The 18,926-nt window shown below is 35.8% G+C and overlaps 1 protein-coding gene across 1 annotated transcript in view; it reads right to left on the bottom strand.

The window, feature by feature from the left end:
- The window catches only part of LOC108744089 (extracellular serine/threonine protein CG31145), a 170,299-nt gene that overhangs the window by 67,760 nt on the left and 83,613 nt on the right, over nucleotides 1–18,926 (bottom strand). The window contains exon 4 of the mRNA XM_018479682.1: nucleotides 7,947–8,025. Coding sequence (XP_018335184.1) covers nucleotides 7,947–8,025 — 79 coding nt within the window. The remainder of the gene's footprint in view (nucleotides 1–7,946; nucleotides 8,026–18,926) is intronic.

Raw genomic sequence — 18,926 nt, 5'->3', positions numbered from 1 at the left:
TTGCATGGCAAGGCGGCGCACGTTAAATCTCCATAAGCTAACAATTCCAGCCTAAAACGTAAGAGAACGGAGAGCGGGTAGAGGGTAAAGTCAGGTCTTATTACGTGGGGGAGACAACGGTTGAAAGTTGATGAATTTAGGTTAAGTATTATAATCAATGGACAGTCCCTAAATCACAAGCAAGGTATGGGTACAAGTACATTAAAAGAAGTAACCGAGCGGCATGGCCTAGAGGTCTAGACCATTGCTTAGCATTCGGGAGGACGCCGGTTCGGGAGGGACTGCCCGCCCACCAGCATTACTGGCTGGTGGGAATGAAACACCCAAAAGTTTTAGTTTTTTGAAATGAAAACTTCTTGAGGGACGTTGGGCACTTTTTGGCAAGGGAAAATGTTATGGGTTCGCGTCACCGGCATGCTCATGAATGGCGCACGCGCAGCGGCCGTGTGCTGTGAGCGTTAGACGGTTTTTGGATGGGTGAAATCTAGTGCGTTCGCGTCACCAACATGCTTGTAGTAGTATATCTGTAGCTGTACAGTTACATTTTACGCGATACTCAAATATATTTATATATATTTTATACTTAATAAGATAAATTTCAATCAAATATTTTCATTTCTTACTTTAGTTACCATAAGCCTATTGTATGTTTTTTTGGAACACAATGAAATAATTGAAAGTACAAAAAGTCTAAGAATTGTTGAAATTAATGATGACAATGATGCAAACAATGTTAAAAATCAAGTACATTGAAATTTATGTAAATATTTGAATAATAAAAAACCATATAAACATGCATATAATTGTTGCTCGGAGTGTCAATAGATGTGAAAACCAGATTGATGTTGATAATTTTTATTCAAACATTGTGAAATTTCAAATTTTAATACTAAAAGTTTTAAGTTTTCACTTCTATCGGCAGTCCCTATAACTGCCAATTTTTTTTTTTTAAAAAGTTAATCCAAAATTGAAAAATTATATCAACACTTGGGACCGCTCAGTGCCGGTTTTAGCACTAGCAGCGGCCTGGGCGAGATTTCGAGGTCGCCCCCTATCTGCCATTACGAAAAAAAAAGGCAAAGAATGTAATGAAATAATCATTAAAAAAAACTAATCATCATCATCATAAGGTCGTCTGTTCTAAGACTTGTTGGACACGCACCTTCACACTTTTCTATCAACCTTATACAAACTAAATATTACTTTAAATTTTACTTTTCTAGCTTTTCTGTGGCAAACTCTTTTATTGAGACGTCAAAGCCTTTGTTTTCCGCAATTTTATTTTCGATTTGACAAAGTTGCTAAGTTTGTCAATCTAAATTGAGGTATTGTCAATCACAGATAGGTTTTCATCAGTTTAACCTTAGAAAAACTCCTTTACCCATTAGCTGCAGTTACAGGTATGGGTAGCGATCAATATTCGCAATACTGTCCATATATTTGGATATAGCTCTTTAAGTTGCGATCTTTGATAAAATTTGAAATAAAGACAGGAGTAAGCACATTCTGATCAGACAAAAAAAGATTTTAGACTTATGAGTCCATCACACAACATATAACCATCTACCTATATCTGATTTAGAGACTACAGTTAATTTCAATTGGAGATTACTACAGAGTTTTGAATCTGGTTTTTCCGGAATCTTTTTTATATTGCACAAAAAATGCCATGATTGCTAGTATTCATTTAACTGTTCAAATCTTTCATTTAATGAATTTATGGTAGTGTCCAAAAGACAAGAAAAATATAACATCATATTTCTTTTTCGGAGAAGTTACAGACTCATCACGAGCAGTTTCATTTCCTTGGCGTTTAATAACACTTCCCATTCTTGTTGTTACTCTAAATACGACTTAATTTATAGTTCTTCAGCCAACTTCTACAGTCGGTCTATGGTCAGGAATTCCCAGTAAGACGAAGAGCAGTTTCCCGAGCGAACACTGCATTCTGTTCTAGTGTTGCCATCGTAACGATTTTGTAGCTAGGTTTAGGGAATTTACTAGTAAGTAGGATTCGGTCAGTGAATAAGAGGTCTGCGGCGTGGCGCCCCCTTAAACCTGGCGACCTGGGCGGTCGCCCAATCGCGCCCCAATTGACGCCGCTACTGGGACCGCCCTATTTAAAAATTTTTATGTTTGGATTCTATAGTTGCCTTGGAACGAAATTCCTACTTATTAAAAAACACTCGCAAAAATTACAACAGCAAATGGAAAAAAATGCTTGCATTTGGAACTTTTGGTTGTTCTCGAAGGACTTAATCCTTAAGCAAAAAGGTAGAAATGATTAATTCTCAAAAAAAATTAGAGAACTTATTAAAGAAAAGTACAGAAAATCGTATTTTATGGAGAAACCATTGGATGCAGGTGAATGTAAAAGTGTTCTAATTTATCGTGGTTCTGGTGGTTATTTATGGTGATATTAAGTGAATTAGCACGCAATTAGAAAAGTCGCTGGTTTTATTGTATCATTAATTTTTAATTTTAATGCCATTTAATGAGCGTATGCCATAATAATGCGTAAGAGAAAATACACGTACGATATATATCACATTTTATGGTTGTTATAATTTTATATTGGATAATAAATTTCATTTTGTTGTAGATATTTAAATTTAAAATCGTTTATATTCATTTATTCGAAAAAACATTAAAAATGTATTGAGCTAATAACCATATTATTAAAAATAATACTATGCTTGAGTGGCGTAACTTTAATGTATCTTTCCAGAGAATAAATAAAAACGCGTTAATAAAAGAAATAAAATTATTATAAATAATTAATAAATATTAGTAAGGGAGTCAGACAGGGATGCACACTGCCACCGCTACTTGTGTGTATACATCGAAGACGCGATCAACATCATTAAAGACAGTACAACTGTAGGGATAGATTTACAGGGCCAAAGATTAGTATGCTTAGATATGCAGATGAAATAGCAGTATTAGCATCTAGCAAGGAGAAGTTTGAGATAGCTTTAAATAAAATGAAAGCGGTACTGACTGACTGAATATAGATAAAAGTAAAACAAAAATACTGGTATGCAAGGAAAGAAAATAGTAGTTAAAGAGCGAATATAAAGATAGGAGACGCAAAATTAGAAGAAATGGCTGCTTTTAAGTAACTTGGAAGTCAGATAAGTCAGGACGGACGGAGTAGTAGAGATACAAAGCAGAGGATAGCGCAGGGTCGAGTGGCCTTCAATAAAAAAAGTCACCTGTGTGCTCGCGAACGGTTAATTTAGAAATTCGAAAAAGAGTGATAAAGATGTATGTCTGGAGTGGGGAGCTGTACGGGATGAGATGCAGAAAGGGAAAGGTTAGAAGCGTTCGAAATGTGGTGTTACAGCCGAATGATGAGGATACCATGGATGGAGAAGGCTAGGAATGAAGATGTATTAGAAAGAATAGGAGAATAGAGGACTCTATAGAAGTCAATAAAGAATAGGCGAGATAGGTTGGTAGGACACCTTCTCAGGCATGGTTTATGTTATTAAATTGTTATAAATATTTCCTAAATTATCTGTATCAATTCTGAAGTTTACAGAATTTGGGTGTTCTTTTATGTGTATCATTTCTTTGATAATACGTTTTTTATAATTGTATTCCCGGTCCAAAATTTCAGGTTCTACCAACCTATCTCACCTATTTCGTATTGACTTCTGTAGCGCTCTGTTCTCTAGACATTGTTCTCCTATTCTTTCTAATACCTCTTCACTTCTAACCTTTTTTATCCACGGTAGCTTCATCATTCTTTTTGCCGCGTCCACCATCCATGTTTCGCACCCGTACAGCGCCGCGCTCTAGACATAGATACACTTTTAATTATCAATCTTTTTCGAATTTCTAAATTAACTGTTCCCGAGTGTATAAGTAACAAATTGTTGATTAATTTATTTTAAAGTAATATGCGTTATATTAAATAATTAAGAAAAAAAAAACGGTTTTAGCGTAACACTTCTCGCTGTTTTGTTTCACACGTAACGTTGTTTACGACGAAGGTGAGAATTGCTGTTGAAGTTCAGTGCAATAAAATGAAAAAAAAAAGGAATTAAAAAACAGATTGGTCGATGTCGTTTGAAAACGGTGATAGAGAACAAAAAAGTCAGCCTTCATTAAAGCAGTTTTTTTGTCAAACCTGTTTTTGTTGGAGTTTACGAAACTAAGCTGCAAAAGCAATTTTAAAAGAGTTTCTGGGTCAGTTTCAGCCTTAATTAAAAATAAAGGAAATGTACGGGACTCCTTCAAACAAAAGGAAATAAAGGAGGAAAAACCCGCGTCAATTTTTATCCGTCGCTATTCTGCGGCGGTGTGGTGCTTGGTTGGTTGCTGGGGGAAAACAAAGAACTTTACGGAAAGGTCTCCCAAGTAATTTTGCTTCGGAATTTGCATATAAAATAAAATCGTATAAATTTCTTCAATTTCCATTCTTTACCTTAAAATCATCGGGATTAGTCTAGATAACGAACTGAGACGTCCAATACGTGATCCGAAAAAGTAATTTCAAGTTGTTATCACTTTTCACTTCTTCTCTAATAAAAAATGTCCCGGTTCTTAATTCAAATCATATTCAGAAAGTCGAAGAATGTTTGATAATAAAATTTCCTTCGTAAAAAGTAAGAAATATGCATGAATTTCGCCTCGCAATTCTACCGTAAAGAAAACAAATTACCCTCCGATTTTAAAAATTCTGTTAGTTATGTTTTTAGCTGGATTCGGATATTGGTAAAATGTATCCGGGTATCGGATACGGACACTTGTAATAGAGTCAGGATCGGATGCTTTTAAATGGCAAATGCATCCCCAAAAACTGTATTTAGATACTTTTTACGGATAAAGGATCATCATCATAAGGTCGTCAGTCCTAAAACTGGTTGGACACGTATCTCCACTCCTTCCTATCCTGAGTTAATCTTCGTATTTCCCTAAAACTATCGGGTTGTTCGGAAAGTCATTTCGTTTTTTCCCGACAGAGGATTTAATTGTATTCTTTTGCACCCAACTTCACATTTAAGCCGTATAATTTTTATATGCTTTGAGAGCTCATATAGCAAGGCTTGTGTGTGAAAAATTCCAATTAATTCTACGCAGTAGTTTTTGGTTGGTGCCCTTTTAAATATGGAGAGCGATAAGCAGCATTTTCGACATATCTTACTGTTTTACTACAGAAAGGGTAAAAATGCTGTTCAAGCCAGAAAGAAATTGACTGATGTGTATGGAGAAGGTGTGTTGACAGTACGCCAGTGCCAGAACTGGTTCGCTAAATTTCGATCCGGCAATTTTGATGTCGAAGATGCACCACGTTCGGGAAGGCCGGTTGAAGCTGATAAAGACGCGATAAAGGCATTAGTTGATGTGAACCGGCGAATAACAACACGTGAGATCGGATTGAGGTTAAATTTATCAAATTCAACAGTTTATGACCACTTGAAAGGCCTGGGATTATCCTCGAAGCTCGATGTATGGGTTCCCCATGTTCTCACAGAGAGAAATCTGTGTCGCCGCATTGACGTCTGCGATTCGCTTCTCAAACGTCACGAAAATGATCCGTTTTTGAAGCGCATCATCACTGGGGACGAAAAATGGGTTGTATACAACAACGTCAAACGCAAGAGGTCATGGAGCAAAAAAGATGAACCGGCTCAAACCATTTCCAAAGCCGATATTCACCAAAAAAAGGTGATGCTGTCTGTTTGGTGGGATTTTAAAGGAATCGTTTTTTTTGAGCTTTTACCGGATAACACAACGATTAATTCGGAAGTCTACTGTCATCAGCTGGACAAACTGAATGATGCACTTCAACAGAAAAGGTCAGAACTAATCAACAGGAAAGGTGTAGTGTTTCACCAAGACAACGCGAGACCTCACACAAGTTTGGTCACTCGCCAAAAGCTTTTACAGCTTGAATGGGATACAATGCTACACCCACCATATTCTCCAGACCTGGCACCATCGGATTATTATTTGTTCCGGTCACTCCAAAATTTTTTAGACGGTAAAACCTTCACCTCAAATGAGGAGGTCAAAAACCTCCTCGATCAGTTTTTTGCCAGCAAAGACCAAAAATTTTATGAGCGTGGAATTATGCTACTACCAGAAAGATGGCAAAAGGTGTTGGACCAGAACGGTCAATATATAATTTAATAAAGTATTTGTCTGTCTTTCATTTCCACAAAAAAAACGAAATGACTTTCCGAACAACCCTATAGAACAACCCACATTCTTAACTATTTGCGAACAGTAATATAATCTAGGTCTACCACTACCTCCCCTAACTTCCGTTTCTGCCTCTAATATGTCTCTGACTAGACTTTCATGCCGGAGAAGGTGTCCTACAAACCTATCTCGCCTTTCTATTGACTTCCATAAAGTCCTCTGTTCTTCTATTCTTTCTAATACCTCTTCATTTCTAACTTTCTCTATCCACGGTATCCTCATCATTCGCCTATAACACCACATTTCGAACGCTTCTATCTTTTTTTTGTCGCCGCACTCACTGTACATGTTTCGCACCCATACAGCGCCGTGCTCCAAACCTATACTTTTAACAACCTTTTTCGAATTTATAAATTAACAGTTCGCGAACATAGAAGTAACTTCTCGTTTATTGAATGCGACTCGATCCTGCGCTATTCTCTGTTTTATATCCTTACTACTCCTACCGTCCTGACTTATCTGACTTACTAGACACCTAAAATCAGCCACTTCTAATTTTTCGTCTCCTATCTTTATATTCGCTCGTTCCCTTCTCTTTATTCCCTTGCATACCATTATTTTTGTTTTACTTTTATTTATTTTCAAACAGTACTGTTTTGTCAATACCGCTTCCATTTTATTTAAAGCTATCTCTAACTCCGCCTTGCTAGATGCTCATACTGCTATATAATCTGCAAATCTAAGCATACTAATCATTTGCCCCTGTATATCTATCCCTACAGTTGTACTGTCTTTAATGATGTTGATCGCGTCTTCGATGTATAGATTAAAAAGTACCGGTGACAGTGTGCATCCCTGTCTGACTCCCTTTCTAATATTTACTTTTTACTGTAAAATTTTTGGCTTCAATGTTGTACATAGGAAGCATAGTTTTGTATAAATCCGTTTTGATGGTTTGTTGTCTGTGGTTGTTCTTATGCTCTTTAATTCAGACATAAGGGTATCTTTTTGTTTGACAATATATCTCACATATTCTATATTGCGCTGGTTGGCTCTAGTTTAATAAGTAAGCGATTTTGTTATTGTCATAATCTAAATATGTACATAATACAAAGTCGGGTTAGTTACACCATTTATTACTGAAGAACGGCTTAAATGACCTTGAGTTTGTTGGATTCGTCTCCGCCCTGAATAGCAGAATAACTATTAAAATATCGGAAAAATGTACGGAAAAAAAAATTGTACAAAAAATTCATTTTTAAATAAATTAGATTTGGAACTACCCCATCTTTCACAATTGACAGCTCCCGTCACTGACCCTTACACCTTATTTGTAATTATTGATGTCCACTGCAAATCAGTGATATATTACTCATTATAGAATAGAAATTCAACAGAAAATAGGGGGAAAACAGCATATTCAAATCCAGAAAGATATTGAAATATATATAGAACACTCGAATCGAAATGTAAGCAAAAATACAGAGAGCAAATGTCAACAACTGCCAAATCGATTGGTATCAGTCATTGCAGATCATTCGGTCAATCAGTCATCAGTACCACAAGATTTACAATACAGAATCTACGAATCATATTATTACGTTAATAAAATCCGAAATTAATTGTAAATTTAGTTAAAAGTTAACATTACATTCATTAAGTGTTAGGGTCAGCTAGTAAGAAATACATTAATAGTACTTATCTATAAATTGACAAACTAATAATGCATTTCCTTTTAGTTAATCTTAAAAAACAAACATTATTTAATTAAGGTAGGGTTAACTTTAACTTACCGCATAGGTTTAAAAAGTGCTTGCACGTTATTCGGGTAGTCAATTACAAGTTTCAATTGGGTTCCGCCAGTCTTTTGAGCTGTAACAAAAAGAAATAATAATGTAGTACTTATACTTATTAGTACATCATTTGAAAAGAATTTCGTAATTGTTTTAACTTACGTAACAATAAATATTCTTTTAACTGTTTCTACTCGTTTTATAAATTGTTTAAAATAAAATATAACAAATATGGTAATTGTAATTTTAAATTTGTTAATTAATTCGTATTCCCGCTAAACTTCAAATTTAAAGAACACAGTTCGGAGCGTGGAGAAAATTATACTTCTGCTATAAACAATATCTAGTCATTGAAGGAGCACTCTTTTTCTACATCCGTCTGTTATCTATTTAGATGTTGTACTAAGACCTAAGACCACTTTCACACTGAGCGATAACGACACGATTTACCGCACGCGATCTGTCGTATCGTTTCGGAACCCGCTTCGACATTACGTGACTAAATATTGTTTCGACAACGTTCCAAGTTCAAATGCGAGCAGTGTTGTCTGATTCAGTTGTATGTATCTAATGGAGCGAAAAACAATAATTCTATTAATTCGACTATTTCCTAATTCAATGTTGCAAGTTACGGTTATCACTATACTAGCATATCATATAAGTGCGACGGAAATGAGTATCGGCAGCCATGGACAACGATAAGTTGGTACAACACACGACGTATGTGAAAGCGTACATTTGGTTACATTGAATTACTGTTCGTTTCAAAAAGTTGGAGATATGCCCCTTCCCTTTATTAGGATGCGCCGTAGCATAATTCCAAATTCAATCATATTTGTCTGCGGAGCTCATTTCTCCACCGATCATCGAGCGAGAGCTCGGCAAAAATTTTACAGTACCACTTGCAAAATTATTTAAACTAAATTGTTAAAATTTGAGAATATGCTTTATTTAAAAGCATATTTAGCCAAAAATAATAACAACACCTATAAAACTTTTGCTTTGTTTTCTATTGTTAATTTATATACATTTTTGTTTTAAGAAATTGCTAAACATTTTCGTCTAGTACTGTACAGTTCTAGCCGATCTCCTAAGACCGCCCATCGAGAGCTCTGCTCGTTCAAGCTTGTTCCAACTATTTCTGACTTGCTCACGCCTAGTGTGTATTCTTTCTATCTTTGCGCAGATTTCTTCAAGGTCACAATTCAAACAAATTGAAATGGGCTATACGGTGTACGTGTCGTGCATTATTTTTACCGCAACATTTGTTAATACAAATTGGAATGTATTTGCGACATTTATTACTGCAACGATTCTAATATCGGATCGCATCAGTGTTGTGGCGATTTGATAGTTTTTAAGAAAGTAATTAATTTTTTAGAGTGAAGTATTGAGTGTGTGGTTGTATATATTTTTTGGTATATCTGTGAAAACTTTAGTACTTGTATTTGTGTGTTTGGAATTTCTGTATTGTTGTATTATTATTGTGTAAAAATATTCTTTTCTTATAATTCTATTTCCATACTTACTCTATTCTATACCTGCTCTATACCTATTCTTCATCTAAACGACTATTTAATTGCCTACGTACTTTCCTATCATCCCTTTTAACAATTTAACTCTGTATACTAACTGCATGACGTCTATAATTCTTACTTTTCCTAATTGCAGTTTTATGGTCAGTTTCTTCGGTGATTTGGGGTCAAATTTAACTTCTCAATATTTCTTCTAGACTAAATTTCCAGATTTTACTAGTATCTTATTGGTTCCCTACTTTAATTAACTTATTTCTAACTCCTCCTTATCACCGTTCTTACAAGCTCTTTTCAAAAACTAAAATCAGTTCTGACTTATCCTTCCTAATTTCAACTTCACCATTCTACCTTCTTAACTCTAGTCTTCATTTTTCGTTCTTGTTTTATTAAAGGTTGTTATCGTTATTCCGCATTCTACTATTTAACCACCTCAACATCAGAACACACAACGAGACCAAAGTGTCGATGCGATTTACTACATGCAGTAAATCGTGTAGTTATCGCACGGTGTGGAAGTGGCCTAACTCTTCAAATGCTATTACGTTTGAATTTCCTTCCGCCCTTTGAAACGAATTTACTAAGATACCCATAATTAGAAAAGGAAAACAAAAACCTTTCCCGATGTAACGTTTTTTTTTTAAGAAAGTCACATCTTACGAATTCACCTTTCCACTGTATTAAAAATATACGTTGCAACCAGTCACGCAGAAAATTAAACTCCGGAATGTTTGGTAAATATGTTATCCCTGTACGTTTATACTCGGAAATATTGGGGATTATGTTATCACCTTGTTTTCCACGGTTCGCTAATAATTTGACGCCACAAAGGTAACACGTTCCTTTAATAAATGTAACTTGACGTCATAGATATACTTTACGTATGCTGTACATGCAGGCCATATTAACCTTTTTTCTTGACTGTAATAAAGTGTACAAAATTGAAAAAAGGGCCTGCTTTGAAACCTGATATGAATGCTTTTTCTTCAACTTCTGCCTACTTGTTATTACCTACTATTATGGTTATACATAAATGTACTAACGCTTAAATCTACGAAGTTTAATGGTTTGCTTATTTAAACAACATTATTGCACCTGTTTTTTATGAATGTAATAAAATTACTACAATACTCGGGTTATCGCCTAGCAGTCCGAATCGACAATTCTTAAAACATGAAACAGTTATCAAAGCTGCAGTGTGAAGGGACAACTGGAAACTAACCGGGGGATTGTGTTTTCATTAAGATCATTAATATAAAACCTCATCATTATCATCATAAGGTCGTCAGTCCTATCTTCGCATTTCCCTAAAACTGGAAAATCCCACATTCTTAACTATCTGCGAACTGTAATCTAATCTAGGCCTACCTCAACCCATCGTAACTTCTGTTTCTGTCTCTACTATGTCTCTGACTAGACTTTCATTCCTGAGAAAGTGTCCTACAAACCTATCTCGCCCATTCATTATTGACTTCCACAGAGTCCTCTGTTCTCCTATTCTTTCTAATATCTTATCTTGATTTCTATCCTTCTCTATCCACGGTATCCTCATCATTCGCCTGTAACACTACATTTCGAACGCTTCTAACCTTCTCTTTTCTGCAGCCGTACAGAGGCGCGCTCCAGACATACACCTTTAACAATCTTTTTCGAATTAATAGTTCGCGAGCATAGAAGTGACTTTTTTTATTGAAGGCGAAAGGACCCTGCGCTATCTTCTGCTTTATATCCTTACTACTACTCCTTATGTCCTGGTTGTAGTATTAGCATCTAGCAAGGAGGAGTTAGAGATAGCTTTAAATAAAATGACTAGAAGAACTATTATCGAAGTAATAAATAAATTAATATAGTAATTAATAAATAACACACATTTTAGGACAAACGACATATTCCACTACAATCTTAATTAACTATTTTCGTTAATTAAGGTTTTTGCTGTTTGTCCTTATTAAATTATTAGGTATTAGTTACGTTATTTTTTTCTTTTTGTTTTTAGTAGAATTTCACGGCACTGCCGGATACTCGGTGTTATTATTCGGTCCCCAACTGGATTATAAAAAAAAATACAACGTGTAATTATACAACACGCTACTGAAGTAAAACTTCTTCAAATACACAAACACACTGGGATAGGGGTTAAGGCATTGGTTTAATGGTATTATTTGTACCCTATGAATTTAAATTTTGCACTATATCTGCCGGAGTTGCCTGTAACGAACGTTGCATTGAAGCGCGCCAGCGCTGCCAGGTTCAAAAGATAGATTTATCGCACTCTTTAGGAAAAATTATCGTATTGACATCAAAAATATCATACGTTATTGCGCATGCGCATCGGAGTAATAGCCTAGTGGTGGGAGTATGAATTTGTAAAGAGACTCTGTGTACCCCAGTGGTTTTCTCAGTTCTATTATACCATCAATAGATGACACTATAAAAACTTTCCTGACTGGCTAATAACTTCAAATAGAAAAATAAATTTCGGGCTGGATTTTAAACATTCTGGAAGAAAGTTCTTTTTTTAGAGTCCATAAACAATTAAATTTTTTGAATGTATACAAATAAACAACTTTCCGACATGTATTTATATATCTATGCATATAGTGTATATATTTTAACATTAATTCAACATACATAAAAATATTTTTTTTTGGCGCGGTAAACGCCATCTGTAGTACAATGCTACATTTTACGGATCACTATGTATCCAGGCGTAGCTCGCCACTACGTGAGAGACACGTTACCATAAACGAATAAAGAAATTCGAAATGGTCAGAGTCTGCAACGTGCTGGTGAGATCCAANAGAGTCCATAAACAATTAAATTTTATTGAATGTATACAAAAAAACAACTTTTCAACATATATTTATATATCCATGCATATAGTGTATTTATTTTAACATTATAAAATTGTACTCAAGTTGTTAAAATCAACTATTCAACATACATAAAAATATTTTTTTTACAATAAAATCTAATGCAATAATAATAATCAACGTATTAATTCTGTTTTATTATTATATCGTCATCGCTATCATCACCATTATTCTTATTATTATTTTTATAAAGATTGTTCGAATTAAAACGAGATAACATTTCATCAGTGATCTCAAATTTATTGCATCCCCTATTCATTTCAATACACTGATTTGTAAGTAAAAGTCCGTTAACCGTCGCCAGTTTAGCAAGGAGAAGCTATTAGGATCTACCTGAGAAGCTTTCGAGAATCAAAAGAGCCGAGTTTGCCCGGCTCTGTTGTAAATTAGAGAGAATTTGTATTTTTATGGAGTGAAAATACCCCGAGACTGTTCAAATGACCATTTGTTCTATTAACAAAAGATTTTAGAAAAACAAGGCAACATGTTGGCAGAAACAAATATCATAGTCCCACTACATATTACTATATGAAAATATTTTTTTATCCCATAAGCACGAATTATCGTATGTTTAATAGAAATGTGAATTATGATATCGTATATCGTATTTGAAGCAAAATTATCGTATGTCGCCATAATTATTGTACTGGTTGGCAACGCTGAAGCGCGCTCACGGCTCAAGCGATCCCCACTACGAACTCGACTACGTGAAAGAGTAGAGGGGGGACATCAGTTGCATGATTTCGTTACATAGCAACTCGCATGAAACGAACTTACCCTACCGTGCGTAAAGAAGTAACGTATCCGCCGGGTATCGAATTCAAACCGGGTACCCGGCCCATTCGTAATTAAAAGGCTTCATATCAATACCGATTAATTAATCATTTTCAACAATATTCTTGTAAGATTCATGAATGGATGGAAAATAAGAGGAAATTCTATGACATGGTTAGTTACTAATAGTGGATTAATATGCAATATTGCTTTGAGATAGTTTGTAGTGGGTAAAATTTATTTCGAAAAGATGATTTCAAATTAATATTAAATAAGAGGAAGAAAAACAAGTGAAATGTTACTTTCCGTGTAATATTTACTAGATAAGTGTAAGTTGTAGGGAGTAGTTCATTAATTCATCCTTTCAGTTTGAAATTTAAATTGCAAGAAGATATAGTGGTGCATGGAATAGGAACAGTGAATCGCAGTTTTGGTGCATAGTAGAGCTCAGCTCAGCTGTTCTGCTGGCCATTGTAAGCCGCAAAACGTATGTCGGGCTGTCGGCGAGTCATAAACTACGGCATTTAAAATTACAGTTGCATGGAACTCTTGCCACGCTAAATCTTGCATAACGATTCCGAAGCAGATTAGCGCGTATTAGACAAAGGGTATGGGTATTATCGGAGCGACGCCGATGCGGCGTACCTCATGCAATTAGCCTCCGCCGCAAAATCATTGACATCGTACCGGAATGATTTATTCTAACGGACGCTAATGGAAACACTGAAATTTGCTGCTCTAAATATGAAACAAAAGCAAATGAACGCGACAAACAAACAAACGTACGGATAGATCTCTCCACTAATCTTCGGAGTTAAAACGAATTTATATGAGGAGTCGTAGCATAAACCGTTTTAGTTTTCACTTTTCATGACTCCATATTCAAAATTACGAAAGTAAACACAAAATGTCGGATGTCACAAACCCTAGACAAAACATTTCAGTCTCTCCAGTCTCTCAGAGTTTATCAGAGTCTTTCAGCGTCTCTGAGAGCGTCTCTTACAGTCTTTCACAGTCTCTCAGTTATTGCCTAGGTGTTTTTATGGATCTCTCACAGTCTCTGTATGAGAGACTCGAACGATAAAATTGTTAATTCAGAGATTCGAGTCTCTCACAGAGAGACTGAATGAATAAAACTGAAAAATTGAGAGACTAGAGTCTTTCGTAAATAGACTGGGATCTCTGAAATATGTTGAACTTATCTATCAAGACACCACTTATTGAGAGATTCGAGTCTCTCGTTCAGAGATTCGAGTCACTCGTTCAGAGATTCGAGTCTCTCGTTCAGAGATTCGAGTCTTTCGTTCAGAGACTGGATTCGAAATGAGGATATCTCTATGAGTGACTCGAGTCTCTCGTTCAGAGACTCTGAGAGACTGAACATTTTTATCTCGGGAATATCTACAATAGACGAACTGGTTTCTTCCGGGTTGTTTTGCCGTTGGACATGGAATTTTGATGTTCTAGACATTTCGTTGTTCTTCGCCAACGGCATTTTTAGTGGTGACTTGACAGTACTGCGGCAGAACAGCGCGGAAGGAACCACCGCATCAATGTACGCCGGCCGTGAAAGCCTAAATAGTTAAAAACTACGTTTTTTAATTATTCTTTCGTTCTAAAATACACCAGCGAGCAATTGTACTGGATTTTATAGGCTGCTTTGAATATTCTATATTGAACTGGAGGAGTTAGAGGTAGCTTTGAATAGAATGGAAGTGGTATTGATAAAACAGGATTGTAAAGGTGTATGTTTGGAGTGTGACGCTGTACGGGTGCGAAACATGGACAGTAGGCGCGGTAGAAAAGAAAAGGTTAGAAGCGTTCGAAATGTGGTGTTACAGGCGAATGATGAGAATACCGTGAATAGAGAAGGTTAGAAAATGAAGAGATATTAAGAAAGAATAGCAGAACAGAGGATTCTATGGACGTCAATAAGAAATAGGAGAGATAGGTTGGTAGGACACCTTCTTAGGCATGAAGGTCTAGTCAGAGACATATTAGAGGCAGAAACGAGAATTAGGAGGAGTAGAGGTAGACCTAGATTAGATTACTGTTTGCAAATAGTTTAGGATGCTCGTTTTAGGGAAATGCGAAAATTACCTCAGAATTGGAAGGAGTGAGGGTGTGTGTCCAACCAATCTTAGATGATGATTGAATTGGAAAGCATTTTTTTCGATTTCTATGCTTTATTCGGAGAAAGTAACAAATTAACAATTATGACCCAGTTCCAGTTTTTGTTTTTATTAATAAAAAAATTTATAAAACCAATAACCAATAGCGTGTATTCTTCCTCTTGTATTGATACCTTTTTGAAGTCAACGAGGCATATTTTCAATTAAGTTATATATTCTGCTCGATGTTCTCCTACTTCCTACTTCGATAAGATTCATGTCTAGTTAATCGAATCGTCTAATTCCCACCTCATCTAAATACTCTCTGGCAACACGAGCTACGTCAAATGAAGCATTCTCCTGTATGAATATGTCATAGTTACCGATGGTGATCATGAAAGGCATAACCTGCTCTTCCAGGACGCTCATAATGTTCCTGTGAACTATCAGAATGCGATTCTCTACAAAAACCAACTGGGCAGGTGCTAGGGGACTGATTCCCTCTCAAACTATAAAGAAAAACTTTTGGGTGTTTCATTCCCACCAGCCAGTAATGCTGATGGTCGGGCAGTCCCTCCGGACAACGTCGTAAGGTAGGGCGGAAGGCCCTCTTCAGGCTGTTTCCAGGAATGGTGGTTCAGGTGAGAAAGATGAGACGGACGAAATGAAGACAGAAGAGAATGAAAGATTATCTGTGGAGTATTACTGTCCCAGCATTTGGCTAAATGATGCAAGGAAAAACCACAGAAAAATTTGGACCAAGGCAGACGGACCCGGAATCGAACCGGCATCCTCCCGAATGCTAAGCAATGGTCTAAACCTCTAGGCCATGCCGCTGGGTCAAACCATAGCCGACCAACTGCCAAATGGATGTTGTTCATTAATACAAGCTGGAGCATATCTTTTTCTACAGGTCTTTTCCACATTCGTCGACAGTCGCCTGATTTAGCGAGGCAAAAACGCGACTCATGTGAGAACAATATCGTGCTACAACCTTTTTCATTTCAGGCCACGTAATTTCGAGCAAACACATTTTGCAATTCGATGTCGGCGTTGGAATGGTTTTGCTTTTGTTTCGTATCAGGGATAGTTTTGCTCTTCAGGGACACTTCTTATTAAAACATTTACGATTGATATTTTAATGATCAACGAAATGTTGTTCGATTATATCTGAAATTACTCCTCCATGTTTATTAGCCGTGTAATTTTGTTTATCTGACGGCGTGGCAATGTTTGTTATGCGGAGATTCGATTTCCTGAAAATTTCAAACTTCATCACGCCGCATTTGGTATTCATAGCTGCTAGTAAAATTAGTTTAATGTAATTGTTTTTTGGGATAACGGTATCACGTCAGCGTCAAACGTAAATCCAATTGAAGTGGAATGAGCAATTGCCTTATTATTTTCAATAATTTATTCTCAATCCGGCTTGCCTCGTAAACCGACAAACTATTATTGGAGTTACTTAATATTCACTATAAACAATAAAAAATTTATAGCTATAGTAACAGTATATACTTTAACGAAATTTTTAGTATTTAGAAATTATGGTAGAGTAGGGATGAAGTATCTGACATTGTACAATATGTCGTTATTTCTAAATAATTAATTAATAATGAAAATCGACGGATCGTTAACCTTGTAGGTCGGTTGGTCGTGGTTGGTCTCTCAGTTATTGCCTAGGTGTTTTTATGGATCTCTCACAGTCTCTGTATGAGAGANTAGTGGGTAAAAAATTCAGAAATGAATTTTCAGAATAATATTTCATATTAAACTAACTCACTTCTAAAAGATATCTAAATTATATGTATGTTTAATCATAGTATATTCAGTATATAGTTACATTAGTTCGACGGATCGTTAACCTTGTAGGTCGGTTGGTCGTGGTTGTTGTTGTCACCTCTCGTAGTTTAGTGGTCAGAACATTGGTGCGTAAAGCCAAAGGTCCCGGGTTCGATTCCCGACGGGGGTGTGACAACAGCAACAATTTTTCCCTCATTAATTTGAGGTAGCGTGTAGTGGGTAAAAAATTCAGAAATGAATTTTCAGAATAATATTTCATATTAAACTAACTCACTTCTAAAAGATATCTAAATTATATGTATGTTTAATCATAGTATATTCAGTATATAGTTACATTAGTTCGACGGATCGTTAACCTTGTAGGTCGGTTGGTCGTGGTTGTTGTTGTCACCTCTCGTAGTTTAGTGGTCAGAACATTGGTGCGTAAAGCCAAAGGTCCCGGGTTCGATTCCCGACGGGGGTGTGACAACAGCAACAATTTTTCCCTCATTAATTTGAGGTAGCGTGTAGTGGGTAAAAAATTCAGAAATGAATTTTCAGAATAATATTTCATATTAAACTAACTCACTTCTAAAAGATATCTAAATTATATGTATGTTTAATCATAGTATATTCAGTATATAGTTACATTAGTTCGACGGATCGTTAACCTTGTAGGTCGGTTGGTCGTGGTTGTTGTTGTCACCTCTCGTAGTTTAGTGGTCAGAACATTGGTGCGTAAAGCCAAAGGTCCCGGGTTCGATTCCCGACGGGGGTGTGACAACAGCAACAATTTTTCCCTCATTAATTTGAGGTAGCGTGTAGTGGGTAAAAAATTCAGAAATGAATTTTCAGAATAATATTTCATATTAAACTAACTCACTTCTAAAAGATATCTAAATTATATGTATGTTTAATCATAGTATATTCAGTATATAGTTACATTAGTTCGACGGATCGTTAACCTTGTAGGTCGGTTGGTCGTGGTTGCTGTTGTCACCTCTCGTAGTTTAGTGGTCAGAACATTGGTGCGTAAAGCCAAAGGTCCCGGGTTCGATTCCCGGCGAGGGTGTGACAACAGCAACAATTTTTCCCTCATTAAATTGAGGTAGATTGTAGTGGGTAAATAAAAAATCGAAAAAATGATTTCAAATTAGTATTGCATATTAATCCACTATTAAGTAACTAATAATGTCATAGGATTTCATATATTTAATTATTGTAAGCTGTTTCTGAAGATCATTCTTACAAAGGGTGAAGGTGATAAGATGATTTTTGCAAAATTCTTTTGACATTCAACCATTATTCTTTAAAAAATTTTACCAAATTTTCACTGTTATAAATTTCTAAGTCAGAGATGAATGATGGAACAAACCGGGAATAGACTCCAGGTTATAGTCAAGACCGGATTCAGGGGGTTTCAGGGGATTCGAACCCCCTCCATTATTAAGAGTGGGAGAAACAATTGCTCTTAGGTACAAACAACGCAGTAGAAATAATAAGAATGCTCCAAAATTGATTATACCACAAAAATTAATTAGATTTTAAAATAATAAACAAACATATCATAAACGTATTACAAGCAAGCAAACAGGGCCACATTAGTAAATAAGAAACCTAACGTATTACGCATTTTTGAATTTCCAGATTACAGCATATTACGTTGTCATGTTTTGACTTTTATGTCGGTACTTCCTCAAGCTTTTAGATATACGAGGGTGGATTGATAAGTTTCCGGCCTGACCAAGAAAAACAAGGTTTTTAAAATTTTTTTTTTTTATTTCTCAACATAATCTCCTCCAAGGCTGATACATTTCTCATAGCGGTGTTCCAGTCTATTAATGCCATCTCTATAGACTGATTCGTCAAGCTCCTCAAAATAACCATTTACAGCTTCGATTACTTCTT

This window comes from Agrilus planipennis, unplaced genomic scaffold (genome assembly GCF_000699045.2).
Source record: "Agrilus planipennis isolate EAB-ADULT unplaced genomic scaffold, Apla_2.0 scaffold18, whole genome shotgun sequence".
Taxonomy (NCBI): Eukaryota; Metazoa; Arthropoda; class Insecta; order Coleoptera; family Buprestidae; genus Agrilus; species Agrilus planipennis.
Note: the sequence above shows the minus strand (reverse complement) of the source record. Positions and strands in the feature narration are given on the sequence as shown.